We start from the raw sequence: 23,499 nt of genomic DNA, 5'->3' as shown, positions 1-23,499 counted from the left end.
CGCTCTTGGTGATTTAGCTGATCTATTGGTATGTAGCCTCTAATTCAATGAATAAAGTTAGGAATATTTTTTCATTAAATAGAAAGTATGCTGTATTTCGTTTATGAACTTAGAATTGTGTGAATGCTTTTTTTTATGTTTCGCCAACTAGTCGGCGACCTTTATTTACCGCTGCGAACTGCGGTCTATACAAAAGTCCTATCTATGCAAAACAAAATGTTAAGTCTTAAAATTATTTAATTATGTATAATCTAGTTTACCAAAGTTATAAAAAGATAAAGGGTATAAATAAATTAATAAAATGTTAATTTCGCCATCCTCCGTGGTGGAATGGTAGCGTCCCGGCCTTTCATCCAAGGTTTCCGGGTTCAAATAACGATTAGACATGGGATTTTTTATAAGCTACAAAATTTCATTTCCATATTCCCACATAGCAGCTTCTCTGTAAACTTCTGTGTAAATTAAAAAAATGAAATATTCAATAGATTTTTTTTCTTGATGAAAAAACGAGCATCAACAATTATGGTTATTATCCCGGCGGTAATTTTGTGCGTAAGGAAAGATGTTATGGCTGACCGGGATTTGTACCATAGATCTCTGTCTGAAAAGACGAGACGCTACCAACTCAGCCAAGGAGGTCGACGAAATTATTGTTGTTTCATTTTATTGTCGATCATATTTTTTTTTTTTTTACAAAACAATAGTGTACAAGATAAGTTATTTAATTTTTCCAGGAAATTCGTGGTTTAATTTTGTTTTTTTAAATGTTTTTTCCTTGATCGATTTTCTATTGTACTGTGATTCATTCCACCTCTTTCTGTTTTCTACAGTTTGCTTTGCTATATAAAAATATTTTTAATTTAGTTGAAAATTTTTTCCGCCACATTTTTTCGTTTTCTGGTTAAATGTAAATCGAATTTCTTAAATTTTTGTTTCCATTTTTTTAAGAATTAAATTTTCTACATATTATATTACAGTTTCATTTTTTATGACGATAGTAGTCAATTATTACATCAAATTTAAAAATAAAAGTTTTTCGACTACAGTGATTGGGGAAATTATAAACGTTTTCTCGGAAACTGATGGAGTTGTATAGTTCTGTGACCAATCTTTTTTAAATTTTTCACGTTAAAAAGAACTGCCATCTTTGTCCTATAATGTAATTTGGATCTCAAGAATTTCACTACATTCTCATTTAAAAGAAATCAGGGTAAACCTTTTCGCTAGATGTAACTCAAAAACAAGAGTTTCCGGATTCATCTTTATGTAAACAATTTTTTTTCTTCAAAAAAAGTAAAATCTAAAGGTCACATGATAAAAAGTGTTACTTTTTATTTTACCTTTTTAAAAAGTTTTACTTTTTACTGTTCGCAATTTTTGGTATAATATACGAGGACGTAGAAAAAAATGTTGGTTAGAATTTTTATTTTGAAATTCCTCAGATATCTTAATTAATCATAGACTGAAATTTTTTTTTAAAAAATATGTATATTATTTATATACAATATTGTAGTGAGAGAGAGAAACAATTAAAATATTTTTGAGATCTTTGAATCACTCAAGATATGAGAAAGTAAAGAATGTACTAAGGTTTGCTTTTTTCGTTTTATATTTATACAGGCTGAAGTATTCGTAATTTTTCGGTGTACCAGATATTTTTTTATTATCGGGAAGGGAATCGTGAATCAAAATTCTAAAAAAAATTCATATTTAAAAATAATACAAATTTTATTTGCTTTAATTTTTATGAGATTTTTTACTAAAAATTAATACCACTGTGCAAATCATAAAAAATTACTCGCAAGTTGATGTGAAGAAAACACTTTTAAAATTAGAAAAAAATAAAATAAAATTCTACATAAGTTGTTTTTATTTATGTTTGTTTTAATTTTCATTGCTTATAATTTTTCACCATTCTTAGTAAACCATAAAAACATTAATTAATAATTATATATATATATATATATATATATAATAATTATATATATATATTATAATAATTATATATATATATATATATATATATATATATATATATATATATATATATATATATTATATTTGTTGCAATATTGTAGTGAGAGAGAAAAAATAAAAATAATGTACATTTTTCAGATCTTTGAATCACTGAGTGTATGAGAAAGTAAAGGTTTGAGAAACTAAGGTTTGTACTTTAGTACAGCCTTGTACCTTAGTATTGTTAATTTTATCACTATTTATTAAATCGATAATATTTCAGCATTACACGATTTTTAAAAATAAACTATCAAAAATATAATCCAATCCTTTTTTAAACTTAATTCGCGGGAACCGCTTAGTTATCTTAAAGCACTTTTTTAGTGAGCAGTTTTTCTCATGTAAAATACGACACGACTCCCTGTTTAAAGTTCACTGAGTAATAGAGAGATTTAGATAAATTTATACCATAAACCAAACTTTACGTTAAGGTAAGCAATAACAATAGTGGTCAAAAATCATTCAGATCGACCTTTTGGTTACTAAGTTTTAAACAAAAATCGAAACAGGCATATGGACAATTTATTTAATGTTGTAAGATTAATATATATTTATATTTAGAACCGTGTAATGATTGTAGTGCTACAAGCCACCTTCCTTAAAAGCATAACCATTCTCAAGAAAAAAGCTTCCCACACCTTACTTATAAGGAAAAGTAAGGATTTAAGTGATTTTCCGCGTTGACTTCGTTATGCCAAATATACGGTAGCACAACAGTTTCCAAACCGACCGAAATACAAGCGGTATTAAACCCTACAATTGATACCTTCACTCTTTTTACGTTAGGGATTGGCTATATATTAAACGATGTTATTTCGATAGAAAGCGGCATTCTTGTACAGTAATATAAATGCTTTACATTAATCACGGTTACACACTGCAAAGCGATAAAGTAATGTTCCCTTTTTTCTTTCTTTTATTCAATAATAACAATAAAAAAAAGAATATGAGAAAAAATCAGAAGTTATTACTAAAATAAAATTTTATGCACTTTTAAAAATGTGTATATGTAATTTAATAGGCATTATTACATATGTGTATTTGTAATAGAGTTGATGAAACATCTGGTTATTTATTAGTAACTGGAAATTATAATTTAAAATCGTATTATTTTTGGATTTCTAGTTTAATTTTATTTAATTATTCTGGAATTTCTGTTTAATTTTATCTACATTAAAGTTAACTACAGAGTGACTGAAAAATAGACCCTCACAAGAACAACATGTACACTGAGGCATACATGCCCAATCTTTAATAAATTGCAAAAAGTAATAACTTTTAGTTCATTATTCCTCTGCTATTGTCGGACAATATTCTCCGTAAGTAGGAGTTGATAATTTCGTTTATTTGTTTTTTGTTGCCAATCATTTAATCGCTCTTTGATTTTTTGATTTGATATAATTCTTCTGATCTTAATTTGTGTACAGGTTCTATAGTTTTCAAATTTTCTCTCTCTTTGTATTCGTCATCCTCTCTTAATCTTTTTATTCTTTCCTTGATCTTCTTCTCTCGTCGAGTAAAGATTTATTGCAGTACTCTTTCGATGCACTTATCGTCCTATTTAAGTCATCATTAACATATACGCAGAATAATGTTAAAAGTTAATTACTTACAGTTAATCTACACCAATTGTAATAATATTAATTGTATAAATAAAGTTCATGTTTGATTTATTAATAATTATTAACCTCTGATTGTAAAAACCTTTTACGATAAATTAGAATTCAATTAGTTATTAATGAAATAAAATTTTATGTACGAGTACTTTTCATTTTTTTTAAATGTGTATATGTAATTTAATATTCGTACAATGAAGTCATGTGGTGTCCACATTATATTTATATTTTTGAAACAACGCAGTTATATATATAATTTCAACTGGGTAGGGAAGATAAAGACTGAATTTATTATATACGTGGGGTGGCTGAAATGTAATGTACAATCTCTTATAACTTGGAGATGAAACAAAAATGGTGTAAAAGTACATTCTATTTGCTACAAAAACTTACATTTAGTTTTCCACTTCTCAACATTTACAGTTACATATTTCTTTTAAAGATGAACCGATTTTCTCATTCCGTCAATGAAGAACGCTAGCGATTCTTTACTTGATCCATGACTTCAGTGAATCTTAAGTTCATCATCCGTTGTGAAATGAATATCTATAATATTTTTCTTTAATTGTAGAAAGAAGTGAAATCGCAGGGTGCCAAATCTGGTGCGTATGGAGGTTGAGGAATAGGTAAAAATATCAACCTCATAAGAGCCTGGACGGTTGGACGCGGTGCGTGTGGATGAGTATTATAGTGTTGCAGAGTTATCGGCTCCATTGATTGTCAAGCAAGACATAAATACTGTTACATATCTGCCAAGGTGTCTTAACGTCTTTATGTATCGCATAAAATTTACAATTACCCGGCTTCCTGGTAGTCAGTAACGTACTCGTATAAATGTTAGGAATCCCAGACAACTGTCAAAGAATTTTATTTTTTAGAAAGTTGTTTTGAATTTCTTTAATTGTAGCGAACCTTATAATGCCGGTATACCATTCCCTACCATTTTTCTTCAGGGTCGTAATGATGTACCACGCCCTTGCCTCCGTCATAATATTGATAAGGAAGTCAGTCATTAACTTCGTTTTAAAAGCTGTTCACATCTTTTAGACGTGTTGACCCAGCAGGTGTACTAGATTCGATAACAATGACAACTAACAGAAAAGAGAGGGTAAGGGTAAATGATTTTTAAATGCTAGTTGTACGGGGATAGGACTACAAGATGGCAGCACCTGTCGTTTTATGCAAATTTTGTTCTCACGTTACGTTCCAGTGTGCATTAGGTTTTAGCCGCCCCTCGTATTATTGTTTAAATGTTGATGGTTTTTCGATAATTCGTTCTCTGACAGGCTTTACATTTTTTCTTTAGGTGAATCGTCGTAAGTCATTTTAGCATTAACCTATTTAGCCTATTTTAATTCTGAAGCTATCACCTGATGCTGAAATCGGTCCAGTGATTTTTTCCTTTATTATATGAGATAGATACATACAAACGTAGTTCAAAAACACGATACAAAATTCTATAGGTCGTTTTATTTTCTTTGTTGAACATAAGGTTTTATTTATATGTAATATTTATGAAATATTTCAACTTGGTGTTTGTTATTTAGTATTTTAACATTTTCTCCACGGTTTTTTTTTAAACTTTTAAATAGAGACTAACTCTAATTAAATCTGCATTTTTCATATTTGTTATAAATCGTTTGGAACGCTGTAGTTACGGTGAAATAATTTTAACCGTTAAGCCTTTTTTATTTTATTTTAAGTTTGTGATTGCAATATTTTTTTCATTCGTAAATGCTATCAAATGAACTCGTGCAGATCAATTGATATTTTATGCTCAAGGATAAATTGTAACCCTGTTATTCTGTAATTGTTGTCATTTACTATTACTGCAAATGTGATTGCGATTTTTAATTGTGTGTGTGTGTGTGTGTGTGTGTGTGTGTGTGTGTGTGTGTGTGTGTGTGTTCTGGTTTGAAATTATTTGATAAACGGTTATATATAACACATTCTATACGTAACGTATAGTATGTGTATTACATTCACATTTATGCATTACTGTAAGGAGCCTTGTCTATTACAGTTTCTATAATATTTGCATGCATTCTTGTTTCAATAATTATCAGAAATATGGTAATTTTATAAATTTGCATTATGATTTTGTAACCTAATTTACATTTCGTAATAATTATTAGAAAAATATTAAAATATTTATCTCATCATTTCTTTTTGTTTAGATAAAATTTGTGTTAAAATCGCATATAATTAAATGTAATTTTTTTCTGATATGATTTTCGTAATTTCTTGATTCCCAATTGATCAACTGGTTTAAATTTGAAATATTTAAAAAATTAATTTATGCTTTTTTCATTTACTAATTCATCATTAATTAATATATTATTATTTGTTAACTTCAATTAAAGTAAAATTTTTTGTATGGGTAATTTTTTTTTCGGTAAAGATTTTACTTAACACTTTGAAATTCTATATTAGTGTATTTAAAATTTACAGAACGAATTATTTACATTTTAAATAGTGTTGTTAGTTTAGCATAAACAATTAGTTAGGCATTTTTCACGTGACAAAAAAAAAATCATTTTTTGTAATATAATAAAAATAAATAAATAAATAAATGCTGTGTTTTTAGTCGCCGGAATGAAGAAAAATAAACAAATGTAATCCCGAATTTTACTTCGTAGTTGCTCTGGAATCTATGTCCTTCAATGGTCCGAATAAAAATAAATCGCGGTGGAATAAAGTCGGACCGTACGGGGAATTTGCTAAGGTTTGCCATTAAATTTCATCCAGTTTATCCCTTGTGCCTGTGTAAGGCCTGGCGTTGTCGTGAAGGAAAAAATCTGATTGACTGATAGCGTCTTTTGTTCCTGTAGGCGGCTTTCACTTTGTCCAAGAGCTGAAAATACTTAAAATTCACAATGCGACATTTGTAGAGAAAATCAACGAGCAATACACCTTCCCAGTCCCAAAAGATGTTTATGGGGACTTTTCCAGCTCATAATGGATGTGTTTTTGCCTTTACAGAACAAGATTATCCACTCCTTCGCCACTCCTAACTCGCCGATTTTGACTCGGGATTGTAGTGATACCCATGTCTCATCACATTTTATATCAATTACACAGCCTGGCACAGATTTTGAGGAACCCAAAGTGCTTTGGGGTAACGGATTAGGCATTCCATGATGCATATCCACTTCCGAAGCAAATCCATCGATTGTAAAGTGCCAGTCGTCTTTAATGAACTCACGGTTCGATTGAATGTTATCAACCGATACACTTGTCCTTGAACGACATTGTAGTTCACATTTTCTACAGCTTCTCGCCCTCCTTTAAAGGTAGTCGTAGAAATGGTCATGGCAGTGTCATATTCCCAAACTGCGCTCACAGTCTAGTCAACATTTTGGATTTTTAGACACACTTATCCGTGGGAATCTTCACGATAATACGATATACATCCGGCATTAGACCTCTTGCTCCGACAAGACTGACTACATAGAGACGTGAACAACGGGGCGGCTGGAGTGTCCTTCCCCTACTCACATCTCCACCGATAATATCCCTCCCTTATAGCCCAATCTTGTTCTTATGCGAACCGTGAAGACAATAGTCCGGTTTATTTTTGACTGACCTTTGTAACAAATACTGTGGCAGATTTTTCATATAATTGTCATGAAGTACTACCTAAAATGTTTTATTATATACTTGTTACAATTAAATATTTATTTATTTCATGCCTTTGTGTTATTTTGTAAAAGTTGCTTTACAGATTGTTTTTTTTTTGTAACGAAAATTTAGTACCTTCCAGATAGTTTTGAACAGTCATTGAGCAACAGCGTTTTAGTAATCTTTTTTTTTTGTTTTAATTTAATTTTATGTCACGTGTCGTATGCGAAAGAATTAGATGACAGCATATACGTGGAACGATATATCACATCATTTTGAGGCATTCAAAATTCAAGTCAGTTTATTCTGTCTTTTTGTAAATTTACTGTATCAATAGATTTATATCTTCTCTAATGTTTGCAAAAGAAGCTTGGATATTTAGTATAAAAAAAAACTCTTGCGCAGTTATACCTAAGAAGACCGATTTTTCGTTCCTGGCGCAGTCAGAAATGCATCATATCTTATGTTCTATAGTTTACTTCGATTACATGGAGTTTATAGAAGACTTTTGATTAGAGAGGTATCCGGAAGCTATTTTCACTGTATATAGGTACTATCGAAGCGGGGTGTAGGCCGACCTCTATGCTTATTATATGTGTTCTTCTATACGTCGTCTAGTGCTAAAGTTCGCGGTCAGGTCAAGATCAACGAAGATAAGTCAAAAGCCGTGATCCTCGCACCGAACAGGAAACTGAAATAACCCAAACCCTCTCGAAATCTGTATCAATCCTATTGAATACAAAAGGTCGGCTAAGTACATAATGCTGGCCGCCCTTGGTGTCGAGGCCATGTTTCAGCCAGAAGAAACACAGAGTGTATTGATGAGAAGACCCATTGAATGGAAGAGAGTTGTATGTGAACAAGGTAAACGAGAAGTTAACAGCATGAAATGAGTCCCGTCGGGAAACGAGGCGCCGGAGGGTGACGGTCTGGACAGACTCGCGGCTGAGCGTCTAGGAGGCTCCTGAGCATCTGGAGTCCGCCTTGGTGTGATGAGGCCGCGGGCACTCCCCAGAAGACCGATGGCGTGCTCGCTGCGTCTTCGGAATGATAGTGGCTATAAATGGTAAGTGTTACTTTGTGTACATTGCTGGTGTGAGTTTGTGTGAGGAGTGTAGGTATGATTTTTGTTTGCGATTACTGCGTGCGTTTCTTTTGATTTTGTTCTATGTTTTTCTTTCTGATAGATGTGTATCTGTGTGATGTTTTTGGTTTTTGCTTGTTTCCTCGGGTGTGTTGTTGATTGCATGGGTTTTCACGTATGTTAGTGGTATTTGATTGTGCGTGTGGGCGTTATACCCCCTACTGAAGTAATACCACATCTGCGGTTTCCAGAAGGGGTGGTTAGCCAGGAGTAGAGGTTTAGTCGGTAGTGCGCAGGCACAAATACGCACTTAATACCATCTTGCGGAACCTGTTAGCGAGTCCGAGGGACTGCCTAGGCGCCCGTAAATGGGGTTCCTTCACCTCTTACCTAAGTACCTGGAAGTGACTCTTGATGACCGGTTGACCTTTTGGAAGCAAGTACTCCATGTAACCGAAAGGGCTATTGGTGTCGGGCCACACTCTAGCCCTACTGAGCTGACGTAGTCCCGTGCCAAATTTTATTGAAATTTTACTTTTCAGGTCATACATTCTGCCCGTCCTGGTGTAGGCCTTTCCCGCCTGGGGAGGTCTAACGAGTGCATCACTCCGGAAAAGGGTGGAAGCGGTCTAGAACATTGCCTTGAGGAAAATCATCGGAGTCCCAGGGTTCATCAGGGACACTGCACTTCGCAGTGATGCCAGGATGAAGGCGATCTGCGAGCTCGGAACAGAACAATCGAAGAGATTCTACGAAATAGCGGCTGCTTCAGAATTCCAACATATACGAGATCTAAGTTGGGAATATCCAAGCCTGACATCAGGAAGCGTCTGCATGCAGTCTTGGACGAGCCTCCTAGGTAATTTAGTATACTCACTTTTTACAACACAAAACAAAAATAACTATAAAATATTAATTTTTTCTTTTACTTTAGTTTTGTTTCAAAGGTCAAAAACTCATCCGGAGAAGATTCATCGGGCACATCATGGAGGAAGAAGGGAGCAGAACTCTTCGTTTGCCTCTGTATTATTTTTTCTGTTCAGTTTCTGACTGTTTTTAGGTACCACAGCGGGTTACGACCATTCCAACCCGAACGTTTACCCAATCCGCTGACCGTTATTTGAATGGGGCTGTTCATTAGGGCCACTAACATTTTTATAATGCTGGGGGGCCGAATTTTGCAAAATTCTAGTTTACCCACGCATGGTACCCGATAACACCCTGCATAATAAACACATCTTGCCAGCCTGCCCTTCTGGCAAGCAGACTTTTAAGAAAATCTATTAGTGAGATGTTGAGATGTGTCGCGATTAGATATTGAATTATTAATTATTAAAAGTACACATACCGGCATTATGCCATGTATTTCACAGTTATGACGCAGTTATAACGCCACATAATAAATCGGAAATATGCGCTTGCACTATGGTTTTTCATAAATCATTCTTTTCTCCTAAAGCAGAACGAAGAAGAATGTGAAGGATGAAGAATCCTGTTCTCTCGCCCGCTTATTTCTTTTCAGAACTGGCGATTATATGAAGGTTAACAGAAAAAAGAGACAGGCGCTGCGATACCCTGCAGAAGTTTGTTATTTCGCCCGTTTAGTTTTTTTCACAACTAGCGGTTATTCAAAGGTTAAAAGAAGAGAAGAGAGATAAGATCACTCTAGAAAATCACTTCCATTATCTCCATCCCCTTGCTTATCCAATATCACTGACCGGCTAAGCCTAGCGTGTACCATCCTAGAAGAGCCCAACCGACCGCACTCGACTGTAAACTAGTTAGAGTAGAGGGCGACATAGGTCGAGGCCCTAAGATAGCCTCCGGCACCCATCCTTTACGGGAGGGTGGCTCCTAATTTCAAGGCTTTCTGCCCATTCCGGATAGAAATGAAGCACGTCACGGAAGATAAGCTTACAAACAAATCGTTCCGTCAGGACTCTGCCACGGAAAACTCCTTTGGATCGGAACAAAGTCCAAAAATTCACGTAAACCATGAATATCAATAATTTTTCTATTTATTACCTGCCAATTCACTAGAAAGACACAGCAGAAAAGGACGTAAGTCCGTATACTGCAACTGGCTGAAGAGTTTAATAACAAGTGCGCATGTTCTAATCAGTGTTCTTAGCGATTCAGTTAACTTGTACTCACGGTCATTAACTGTGCATAGCATCATTACCAAAATGTACATACCGTTAAAGTTGACTGCTGTAGTAGATATTTTTTTTGTTATTCCATTTAAAAATTTAATACATTTTTTTCATGTTAAAAAATTAGCGCACGTGAAATACGGTTAATGAATGTAAAGAAACGTAAATTAAATCTTTAGCTTAATCTAAATTTGAATTCATAAAATTAGCAAAAACATTAGATGAATTTGATAAACTAACTACTAATTTATAATGCTATAAATTATGTTAATTTTATCATTATTTTAATAATTGATATTACGATAACTTTTCAACCGAATAAACTTGGAAATGTGGTTACACACATGATTAAATGTTTAATTAAATGATTAATTCATTTTTGTTTGAAATACGGGAAGATAAATATTTATATAAACTAAATTAATTACTTATGGGAAACAGGAAAAATCATGAAACAAACTAATTATAAACAAGCGTTACAAATTAATTATAAACATATTTGTGAGTATAAAATGAAACGGTCTATGTGAAGCATACTACACCGTTTAATTGAAATAAATGAATTCATTTTATTTTTAAAGGCACAAAATAAACTTGTTTATTTCTGTTAGATAAAATTTAATTTTTTTTTATGTTTACCTGTTCATTTAACAATATTTGCTAATTTTATCAGTTTATATGTTAATATATCACAAACTGATGTTCAAGTTGAGCTAAAAATTTTACTGAAATGTATTTATATTCACTAATATTTTTAAACGTGCTAAGAAAATTTAAAAGTGTTTAATTTCTGAGAAATTTAACAGAAAAAATCCTATTTAAGACAGTTGATGGTCTTTTATATTGAACAAGTATTTTCGTTTCTTGTTTAGTTTTGATTTCTGGGAAAATTTTACGTTTAAAAAAAAAATGTTTATTTCTGCTATTTATTTATTTATTAGGTTTTTTTATGGAGATAAAGAAACTATATTAGGCCCTAGAAAGTACAGTGAGAAAGAGGTGATAAGCGATTTACTGTAGTATTTCTACACTCTCGTATTACTTTGTAAAGTTGCAGTTTTTTTGTCACTAGTATTATTATAAATCGATTACCGGAAAAACCTTTTCTATTGAACATCCAAAAAGATTCAAACTTATAGGGAAAGGTATAACAGGGTGCAGTTAAATCTGTTATTTGTTTATTTTGTAAAAAATTGTTACAACGTTTTTGTTGTTAGCTATTGAAATATGTGTTGTTTTACATTATTATGCGCGCATTAAATTGATTTTGTTGTAAAATGGGATTTCGCTCCCTTTTTTTTATATTTCCAAGATCTGTAACCGTGATGAAATAATTACAAACGTTATAGTGGACGTTGAATAAAGAAGGCACCTTTTACCTCACCAAATTTCAGGTAATTTCGTCCTCTAATTAGACGAAAATGTCCTATAAATAACATTTATGTATCAATCTCAGGTATAAAAAAGGTTCTTTTTATAGTAATAAAGAATCTTAAAGTAAAAATTAAAAGCTGTTTATAAATTTGAACTGCAGTTTTTAGAAAAAAGAAAAAATTAATGAATAAACTTTAAAAAACGAAATCGACATAAAGTAATAAAAACATGCACTAAAAGATACGTCAGCAGTTCTTTAAATTATTTTTTTTTTGAATTTGCATCAAATTAAAAATAAACTAGTAACGCATAATTTGACGTAATATTTCAATTAGGGGTTATGAAATTATTGTTAGTTGTTTGTTGCTTTTTTTGTTTTTTTATTTGTGGTCGAGTTGAAAAAGTCCAAAGTTAAAGAAAAATTTAAATATGTATTACTTTTTTCTTTTTACTACGAAATTTTATTTTGCGCTTTACTTTTTATTTTAAAATGGAAATGCCTACAAAACGCCTTAACAATATGAATTCAAAATAGCTTCAAAGAAATAGAAAGACAACAACCTACATTTTGATAAAAATTAGAACAAATTTGCAGAAACTGTGTAAAAAGTCTAATAGTCTGTTTTGCTTTATCTCTTAAGTTTTCTAATTATTTTTCTTGAATTTGTTTTTTTTTTTTGGTTGAAAATAAACCATTTTAGAATGTATGAATGATATCAGATTAAACAGCATTGTTATAAATTGATAATTGAATATTAATTATATATTATGAGAAAATGTTGAAAAATATCAAATCGTTCATATATATATGTATATTATTTGTCTAGTCTAGTGTGCATATTGAGATTGTAACTTTTTACAAGATCTTTTCTTTAAAAAAAATCTTCTACTTAAATTTATTTACTTTTTTAAATCTTACAGCGAGATTATGAAAGAAAAGTAATTATCAATTTTGTCAACAGAAACGATTTGAACATAGATTAAAGAAATTCATGGCACCAAATTGAAAATCTCATTTTATTATTTTTTTAAAGATTTTTCAAAATAGGACGACACACCGTTCGCTATTTTAAAGCTATATTGTTTTAGAATGATTACATAATCTTACTGAAAATTTCTTCAAAATGTTCATAAGTAGTTTTAGAAGAAATTTGATTACAAATTAATAAGCTTTCCCTATTAATAACGTTTTTCTCTTTAATAAGTAAAAGAGCAAAAAAAAACATACATTTTAATTTTAAGAGTTTTTTGGGGATTATTTTTTACATGCATTGTAACCACCAAATCTGCTTTAATAAAGTTTTCCTTAAAATGCCTCTGAAGAAAATCGAAATTGGTTTTTCGCGATTTCTCCCACCACCTTAACGAATTTTGAAAAAAAAAAATGTAATACATGCCTCCTATGTAGAAATATTTGGCCTACATCCTGTCAAAGCCGGTCTGTCCTGAAATATATGCCCAAAAGTAATGGGACACACATTGTATAAACTTATGTATTTTTTTATTTTTATTTAGATGAACTGGTTGGACCCTAAAACGTAAAGATAACAAAATAACTCGATAACCCATTTTTGATATGATCAAAATACTTTCTTCTTTAATGTATAGCTATTCTAACTACATTCACCGGGAAAGTGAAAGTTGATAATGCCAAATTTCCTTCAAATATGTTTTTATTTATTTATTAAATCGCATAGTATCAGTCGTTTAATGGAAAGTTTTTAAAAATATTAATTATTTTATAATTATATCAGTTGTTTTTTTTCTAGTTTGTCATCAGTCTGCTTTTTATATTGCGTACGGAAAACGTTTTTTAGTTATTTTTTCTTAAAGTATTTTCTACGCTTACATAAATACTAAAGTTATGTGTAAAAACTATTAAATGCCTGCTTACCTGGAGGTATTACTGGAGCAGGTTGTTGTGACATCTCCTTAATAACTGTTGACATATTTTTAAATAAAATATGTATCGGTATTATAAGTAATATATATGTATAATATTTAATTATTATAACACTGTTATCCTTAACTTCATCATTTTGTATGTGTTTAACACAATCGTCACTTCGTTTTACGTGTTAATTTAACAGATCGCACTAATAGTACTGTTAACGTGTTTAATACTGTATACAGTATAACGGACAAGCATTAACTAACAACATTTATTCAAAGGTTAACGTGATATTTCCCCCCACTTAAGTAGGTAATACGTGTTTTAATTCTTCATTAGTATTATCCCCTCCCCTTTATATCTGTTTTCTCTTTTGTATTTATCTTCCAGTGAGTATGAAAGAAAGTTATACTCTGAAGCATACAGTTGATTGGTTTCAGATTGTTGCAAAAATTATAGATAAATAATACGATTTGCTAGCTGTAGAGTGTAGGAGTATCAACTGATATTTTTGTCTGTATCAATGTTTATTCGACTTTTTATCGAAGTTATTTTTCTTTTATATTAATCGAGAAATAATAGTGATTTTTTTTTTTTTTTAAATGATAATTTCTTATATAAACAGTAAGTTATATAAATAGATATATATATATATATAAATAGTCATATCAAGTATAAATTATATTAATATTTATACTTGATATTACTATTTATATATGTATATGACTGTTAATGATTTTTTTTAAAATTGATAATAGCTTCGTAAATAAAACTATCTAAATTCTATTTTATCTATTGGAATCTTATCTAGGGACAGTTAGGGTTTTTTTTATGAACAACCGGGTAGGTACTCTCTTGGAAAATTCCACCAACAAAATGAAGTAATAAGAATATATCATGTACGTTACGTAATTTACTCAAAAAGTTAAAAGAAAAAATGTATCCAGTCTAATATATATGTATGTATGTGTGTATGTGTGTGTGTGTGTGTGTGTGTGTGTGTGTGTGTGTGTGTGTGTGTGTGTGTGTGTGTGTGTGTGTGTGTGTATGTGTGTGCATGTACATGTGTGTGTGTGTGTGTGTGTGTGTGTGTGTGTGTGTGTGTGTGTGTGTGTGTGTGTGTGTGTGTGTGTGTGCATGTACATGTGTGTGTGTGTGTGTGTATGTGTGTGTGCATGTACATGTGTGTGTGTGTGTGTGTGTGTGTGTGTGTGTGTGTGTGTGTGTGTGTGTGTGTGTGTGTGTGTGTGTGTGTGTGTGTGTGTGTGTGTGTGTGTGTGTGTGTGTGTGTGTGTGTGGTTAGTGTGGTTATAATAACATCTCCCGTCGCGGCTTCGCCTGGGGTATATGGTACAGAACTTCAAAAATTGGAATTAATTTTTTAGTAATCATGTGTGAGCTCTTAGTTATCACTAATCACCATTTACTGGATAAAATAAAATACGTTTTCCCAAAATCAAAATTTTAATGAAATCAGAAGAATATTGAAGTTGATCTAGAATTATTTTTCCCCCAGTACAGAAAATTCTGTAGTTTCATCATTCCATTTTTTGGCATTGAAATGGTTACATATTTTAATCGTGTTACTTATTTGAATATCTTTCAAATTCAAATAGTCAATTTCAGGGTGATAATCAAAAGCTGATTTGAGACCTAACATATTTCTCAAAGGTTGAATTCGATTTTGAGCGGAGCATATACGTTGCTCTTCAGGTCTTGGAGAAGGCTCTGGAATGTACGCCGATTACGTGTATGGCTTAACCTGATGGAACTTCTTAGTTCAATATATAACAAAGTGCTACTTTGCTTGCGTGAGGATGGGTTCTCGCGGGTCACCGCCAGATTTAACAGACATTACATTTTGTAAATCACATAATAAGCTTCTGAAGAAGTTGATATTGACATAGAAATCGATGGATATAAACAATGTTCAGACAGCGAGTTAAATTTAGCAAAAGAAGTTCTTTCTTTCTTTTCCTGTTTAGCTTCCGGGAATTACCGTTCAGGTATTACTTTAGAGGATGATATGTATGAGTGTAAATGAAGTGTAGTATTTTACAATCTCAGTTCGACCATTCTGAGATGTGTGGTTAATTGAAACCCAACCACCAAAGAACACCGGTATCCATGATCTAGTATTCAAATCCGTGTAAAACTAACTGGCTTTACTAGGACTTGAACGCTGTAACTCTCGACTTCCAAATCAGCTAATTTGGGAAGACGCGTTCACCACTAGACCAACCCGGTGGATTAACAAAAGAAGTTCTAGGTTACTTATTTATACGATTTTTTATTTGTGATTTATATAGTAGTGAAGTAGGTGATGTTTGAACTATGATGAACATTCCTGGAGGTCAAGAAAGCTGCAGTTAAAATTTCATAATGATTGGTTTAATAGTTATCGCGGTTATTGGGAACAAACGAAAAAATCGTCTCTTTATGTACGAGTAGTAGTGAGGTGAGATATATCATTAAGTATTTTTTCTAAAGACCTCGCCAAAAATACTGTATAAATTTGTCTTTTGTATATATGCGTAAGTGTGTATTAATGCCATGACCTAAAAGGTTGTAGGCGTCTTGGTATGATATAAAAGTTACTCCTAAGACTGGCAGACGTTTTCTAAACAATAATCATCCAGTACCAGGCTTATTAAGGAAATGCCTAACATACTACCGTACATCAGCATATCAAGACTACCGAAATACAAGAGATATTCAGTTCTGCAAGTGAAACGTTTACTCTGTTTATGTCACGGATCGGGTATATAGTGAATATCGTTACTCATAAACAAAGCAACTCTAGTGTTTCTTACGTCTGAGACAGATAGTGTAAATCAGTAAATTAATTTACCACTTCTTTCGAGAAATAATGCATTTACATTCCATCTATTTAGTAGTAATCATAACAGTACTTTTTTAGTTCGTTTAATTTTAAATTTTTACGTTTCCAACCGTATAAAAAAATAACAACATTAATTGAATTGTTATAAAAATAATAAAGCCAAACAAAAATGTTCTATGATTACGTAATGTTTCACTTAAAATCCTGGGCTTTTTGTGCAAAAACATACACATAAACGCATTATTAATTGAACTGGATTGGCCAGTCCAGTCCAGTTTGATCAGTGTGCGCACGTGTGTGTTGTTTACTCATAGAAAAAGGATAGGATATTACGATAAACATCGTGTAAGTTTACAGTAATTTTTGCTTTGTGTTATTTTTTTTGTATGACTTCAAAGTTTTTTTGAGTCGCATTCTTGTATTGTATTTTGTATCGTTTGTAAGATAATGAATTAAAATATATATTAAAACTAACTTTCAGTTTTATAATTGTTAATATCCAACCAAGAGTGTTTTAAATGCGATTTATTAAACAGTTACCTGCTGTCTGTGGCGGAGTGGTGGCCATTCAATTGGAGATCGAATTCCGGTCAGGCATGGCATTTTTCATACGTTTCGAATTCCGTATCAATATTCGCAAATACAAGATTATTTTTAAGCTTCTATGGTAAATTATTTCATCAGTCGAAAAAAAATATGCATATATATTACACATTTAACTTACATTGTTATATTTAGGAATTAATATCATAAGGACTTATTGGTACATCGATAATTCCCTTACGTTTTCTTACAATTAAAAAATTAAAATTTAAAGTTCTAGTTGCCGGGTGAGGCTATCCATATAACACCTAAACAGGTGGTTTACTCGGTACTAAAAGTAATATTATATGAGGTAAAATTCAACTATACTGTTCATGGTTATATTTCTATAGTACTACATTTTTTGTAACAGTTACTGTTACGAAATAGCATTATGTTGCAATTTTAGAGATATTTATAAATATTTCTAAATTTATATTTTAAATTTGTATCATTTAATGTGGTATTGACTTCTGCTGTGCTGTTGTTCTGCTGATTTAAAAAAAAAATAAAATCTGATGTAATCTATACTCCGTGTTGCTCTACTACTATTACTTAAGTATAATCCTCTTGGAAGGGGGACGGCTCCCAGGCTACTCAGTCTTCGCTATGGTACCTTTGGAAGGCTTCCTTCGGAGGTTTGTGGTTGCTTCGACTGCGGTCTCGGCTGTGGTTCCAAAGTTTTGACGGCAGTGGATGTGTCTTGTGGGGATTTTTTTTGATCTCGTGAGGCATGTGCCGACTCATGGCGGCACTTGCACCTTACTAACGCCTTTTCGTTGCGGCGCTGTTAGTACTCGGTCGCTTTTACATCCGGGAAACTAGAATGAATGCTGTGAATTAGGGTTGCTGATCTCTGGAAGTAGCGGCCCTTAACATCAGGATAATGAAGTCCGTGAATTACTGCAAAGTTCCTCTATCACCTACTCTGTTGGTGCCTAGCGGTAGTTCTAAATTCAGTACGAATCTAGCTATGCATGTGGAGCAGGAGAGTGCCCTTCTTCAGAAATAGGTGCTGGAGTGTGTGATTCAGGTATTGTTGGCTTTGACCAATGATGCATGACGATTTTGCCGACTGTCTACGGAGGAAAGTGGCCTCCACCGGGCTCCCTGCAGGCGTACAGCCGCCTGTGGTGCGCGTCTCACCAGTGTCAGTAATCTTATCTCTGATGTTCGGTACTGGTGTGTGGCATGGGCTATGGTGGCCGTGCGGTGAACAGATCTTTGATCCCGGGCCGAATTGGCAGTGCTCCTCCTATTTTCTTCACTGCGGGTCAACCTTCTGCCTAGGTTCACTGTCCGGACAGCAGTGAGTCAGTTGATTTTCGGCTTTTGGAGGGGATCCAAAGTCATATCTCGGACGCAAATTCGTAGCAGATTATCCTGTCCACAGGGCTCCTTGGGCTTCGGTCCAAAACAGGAGGTTTAGTGGTTGTGTGGATTGTCAGCCCACATGGCTTTTATTAGTATTAGCCCAAGGAATTCAGGAAAAGTTAAAAATTCCTGCCGGGTTTGACCTCGAGCCACAGGCCAATACTTAATCAAGAAAGTCCTGCCGACCCTCCAGGTGGACAATCTTCTACTTCTTTTGTTCCCAGAGTTTCTTTACATCTTGTCGGGAGTTAAATTGCAAACTCTGTTCCTCCCAATACCGTTCAAGCTGCACTGCCAATTGGTTACAGTTGTTTGAATTGCGACCGGGTTTTTACAATAAACTCTGGTCTTGGTGTCCACCCTTATCATACCTACCTGGACTCATATGTGGAATGTGTCATATGTGAAAGTTAAGGCGCGGTGGACAAAGGAAAACTCGTTGCTGTTGACCATCGACGAGCTTCAACAACGCTACTTGGGGTTAAATTTCTTAATTTCCACCTTGTGTCTCGTGCTAGTGGTCGGTCTTTAAAGGTCGTAAAAGAGGTTGAAAAGAAGTCTGAGTATAAAGCAATAGTTAATGCTGTGGTTGAACATCTTCGATGCTCAGCTCGGTGTTGTTGTTGACCCGTCCTCATCTGCTGCGGTGAGTACTCGGAGTTATGTATTCATCTGTGACCGCTGATGTAACCGCCACTTCAGCGGCTTTATCTACATCTGAATCCGCAAGCTTCTTCTAGCGAGACACTTTCTACTACCTCTCCCTTATTGTCATCAGATTTACCCATTCTCTTCCTGTGAGTGGTAAAGGTTGTACTGTTGGTAATGTATTTGCTATGGACACGTCCGCGGCCTTACTGATGTCCGGCATTGTAAATCTTTCATTGTCACAGGATTGGCCGCTGTCGCCGAATCATATCATCGGGATAAGCCTGTTCTTTCTTCATTGGAGGGCTGGTACACTGAGTCTTTTCCCATCTCTTGGTAGCTTCCATCGAGCCGCGAAGAGGTCGTATTTCTTCTCTCTACAGCCCCTCTGACAAAATGATCCGTCGGTGGGAATATGCTGCGGGTCAGCGTCAGTTTAAGCATAATGCTTTTAGAGTGGCGAGGGCTATTCTGGACGGTGCATTCTTTTTGGAGGATCGGCATCGATCCGTGCTGTCATTCTTCCCCGAGCAGTTTATAAATACTAGACTGAGTTTGTTGGCGCTCCATCTTACCCTGTCTCTAATGCGACAGCACAGCACAATCCAACTTATTCTTCTGTGTGGGCACCTGTTTCTTTAGAAGAGGTGGTGAAGGTCAGACTCGTTGGTTTTGTTGTGTGGCATTTACATAGGATCTTGGCTACCAGGCTCTTTGCGATCCAGATCTTTGATGGGAGCCAGAGTTGCTTTCAAGACAGGTGTGCGGAAAGTAATTTATTCTAGCCTCAGTCACCCATAACGCCCCCACTAAGTATAGACCCATGAATATCGCTGCTTTGGGTGTGTCCTATCACAGTGATTCTATTATCAGGCAGTTATCCAGGTTTTACGTAGACTTGGCTTCCCGAAGGATTTTATTAACTACATCGCCCAAGTCTACGCTAATTCCCAAACTCAGTTCCAGTTGTACTGGAACTGAGTTTGTTGGCGCTCCAGTACAACTGGAACTGAGTTCCATCTGGTCTCGTTTTTGTTACTCAGGGTGTGCGTGAGAGTGATCCCTGTCGTCCCTGCTCTTTTCATTAGTCATGGATGTTGTCCACAAGACGGTCCCGAAGAAATAGGCTTCGACCTACGCTGGCACCATATTAATTCTTTAGACTTTGCAGATGACATCCTGTTGGTTTCCACCACTGGAAAAGGCGTGCATTTGGCACTCGACACAGTCGAGGCTGCTGTTGTGAAATACGGCTTGAATTTCAACGCAACTAAATGCAGTATGCTGCCCATTAGGGCTACTGCAAAACACCGTATGATCAAGGTTGTCACCGGCTCTTGTTTTCGTTTGTTAGGGGGGTATTATTCCGCAACTCAATCCTCTACCCAATTAAAATGATTAATTTAGATGTATTGATCTTGCTCAGACATCTTTCGCTCTGCGGTAGATATAGGAAAGCATCTGCAGGGCCCCAATCAAGCCTCAGCAGCGTCTCTTAGTGCGGAATTCCTTTTTGCTGTCTAGACTGTTTCATTCCCTTGACTTAGGCAGGGTAACAAGCGGTCATCTCCGTCAGGTCCGCAATTCTGTAAGGTCATGGTTTCTGTTTCCAAAGGATATGGCAATTGGATTCTTCCATGCACCGACTCGGAGTGGTAGCTTTGGCTTCTCCTGTCTGCAGTTCTCGATTCCTCTTTGGATGCGCAACCATTTTCTACGGCTTAGCTGCTCTTTGTCGGCGGCAGCTGATTCTCCGTTGACGGTCTCTCGCCTAGGCTGAGTGGACGGTGCTGTCGCGTCGCGTGGAGGTCGGCTTTTTGACCTTGTCAGATTATTGCGGTCATTTTTGACGGCCAAGCTTTACCAGTCAGTTGACTGCCGAGAGTTGAGGGAAGCAGCACAGGTTTTTCTATCACCGCTTAATTGCGTGTTTTGTGTTCGGCGACCGCAGGTTGAGACTTTATTCAATTCATTCCCACTTGAATCATGCCCTTCCGACCCGTATTAGAACATCTCGGCGACTGACTTCTTTACTTAATATCCGGTGCAGGTCCGTTGCCTTACTACCGAAGTGCGACGAATGTCATTCAACAGTGTTTTCTTATTCATAAAGGGGACGTATCAAGCGCCATGATGCTATTGGTGGGGTCTTGTCCATTGCCCAATGTGCTGAGTTCCAAGGGTTATAAGGTTGAGAGACAGTGTTTGTATTATACTTCAGTGGGCAACCTCTAGTCTGGGAGGGACGGCTTGATAATTGATGCCCAGGTAGTTTCTGGTGCTGGTTAACTAGAAAAATGTCATCAGGTCAAGATTGATAAATACCATAGGCTTCTGGATTGGGTTAAAGAACTTCTGGTAGTCGATTTGGTTCGGCCGAAATGCGAACAACATCTTGCAAGTTGTCTTGGTATGGGATTAGGAGTAATAGAAGTACTGCAGATCTTCAGAAATTGGCCTCTCTTTCTAGGTCCTTACATCAATTACAATTTATGTGCTTCAGGGAAGTCACACAAATTTTACCCAGTTCATGTAATTAACATCTTGTTGTGTCAGAGAGAATGGGGCAGACAATTGAACTGGAGTAGGATAGGATTTTCTGAGACATTTTCTCAGTGAACTTGCCACCATTATTTCTTCTTTTCTGTTACTGTCTCTTTATAATTCTTCCTTTCTGTTACTATCTTTTTAAAATTTTCCCTCCTCCTATGTCATTTTGTGTTGCTGAGTTTTCATGTCTTCATTTCTTATGTATTGTGGGTAATATTCTCTTTTATCTCCACATGAACCCACACCATCCTTACCAAACAGAATGGTCCAGGCAGCAAGAAATATTTGGGAAAATTAACTTTATATTTTGTCTGAACTTTGTATTGACAAACATTGTATTTTGTGTCTCTGTTGTGTGAATATATTAAAATATATTGTAAGAAGTCAAAATATTAAAAACTTGTTAGGATAAAGACATCCTGTGGCATAAAATATTCCTTTTTTTTCTTACCTAATAAGAGCATGTCACACTTAAAACTATGAAAATATAATAAAAATTAAATAAAGTATGCCCCCCACGGCAAGTAGATTATATGTATTAAATATCTCTTGTAATTTCTTTCTATTTTTTATAACTATATCTAAATATCAATGAGGTCCTGATATTGAATTGCAACATTTATGGTCCTAAAAATAGAATTGATGTGGCTTTTCGTGATTGTGTAAAATTGTTGTAATTTCTAACTGACATCTTGAAGCTCAACTGACATTTTTTAACTTTAACGACTAATCAGTACTCAATAAAATAAAATTAAATCATTCACCACTACATATCATGATGCAATTATTGGAAGATGTAAGAACAATCAAACCTCGTATTATTAAATAACACTATCTGATTTTTAAATTTATTTCTTAGCCAGCATACAAATTCTTACTCTGTGAAGCATCAATATAGCCACAGTACAGTATTGAGGCTTAGTGCAAGTATTACGTCCACATTATAAGCTCTAATCATATTCCAAATGTGTATTATATTCAAGGTGATTACTTGAAATGTTTGCAATAAATAGAAAAAAAAAGAAATGGATCCAAAATTGAATTTACAGCAGCACTCTGATCCCTCTGAAAATTTCACTTGAAGTTGCACCTCCATATCTTATAAAAAATACCTGTTAAGTGTGAAGCTATGCTTTTTGAAAACATATCGCTAGAACAAAGTTTGGTAGCTTTTTTTAGAACACTAATTTTGTCAATTGTACTTTTTTTTATAAAATCAGATTAAACATATATTTGATTTTGATTTGTCCTAGCTATTATTAGGGGAAAAAAAACGTAAATTAATCTCTGTAGACTGATCTTTCAAAAAGCCATGCTGATTAGAAAAGATAGTGTATTCAACATATTTACATGCAGAGGAGTGTACAATTTTTTTAAGAATTTTAAAAACGGTTCCAATTAAAGAGACTGATCTACAATTGTTTGTAGATGATGGACCAGGTTATGGAAGTGGAACCAGTGCATAATTTCATAATCACCAGACTAAATGCTCCAAATGAAATTGAAGCGAGGATAGGATCAATGAGTTGACTAATTCATTACGTAATTAAAGCCAGAATACTGTCCAGACTAATTATCAATCTTCCATTTACATTAGTGGTTACATATTTAGTATTTATCAAATAACAAATTTCTCATATCTAAGTCTGAGTTTTAGCCATGATTCTATCTGTTTTACTTCACGTCATCCTGATAAACTGATGCAAAAAGGTTTCAATACTCTGTACGTATCACAGCCGAAGGAACTG

The 23,499-nt window shown here is 34.2% G+C and overlaps 1 protein-coding gene and 1 long non-coding RNA gene across 2 annotated transcripts in view; one reads left to right on the top strand and one right to left on the bottom strand.

Annotated features, from left to right (window-relative positions):
- Positions 1 to 14,209, bottom strand: part of LOC142323756 (putative inorganic phosphate cotransporter) — an 80,270-nt gene extending 66,061 nt beyond the window's left edge. Inside the window, exon 1 of the mRNA XM_075363936.1 lies at positions 13,759 to 14,209. Within this exon, the coding sequence (XP_075220051.1) occupies positions 13,759 to 13,813 (55 nt within the window). The 5' untranslated portion in view covers positions 13,814 to 14,209. The remainder of the gene's footprint in view (positions 1 to 13,758) is intronic.
- LOC142323757 (uncharacterized) overlaps positions 1 to 23,499 on the top strand; it is a 77,450-nt gene that overhangs the window by 28,964 nt on the left and 24,987 nt on the right. Inside the window, exon 2 of the long non-coding RNA XR_012756160.1 lies at positions 8,880 to 9,196. This is a non-coding gene — a long non-coding RNA (uncharacterized LOC142323757). The remainder of the gene's footprint in view (positions 1 to 8,879; positions 9,197 to 23,499) is intronic.

Source organism: Lycorma delicatula, chromosome 4 (assembly GCF_047948215.1).
Source record: "Lycorma delicatula isolate Av1 chromosome 4, ASM4794821v1, whole genome shotgun sequence".
NCBI lineage: Eukaryota > Metazoa > Arthropoda > Insecta > Hemiptera > Fulgoridae > Lycorma > Lycorma delicatula.
This window is presented reverse-complemented; position numbering and strand designations above follow the sequence as displayed.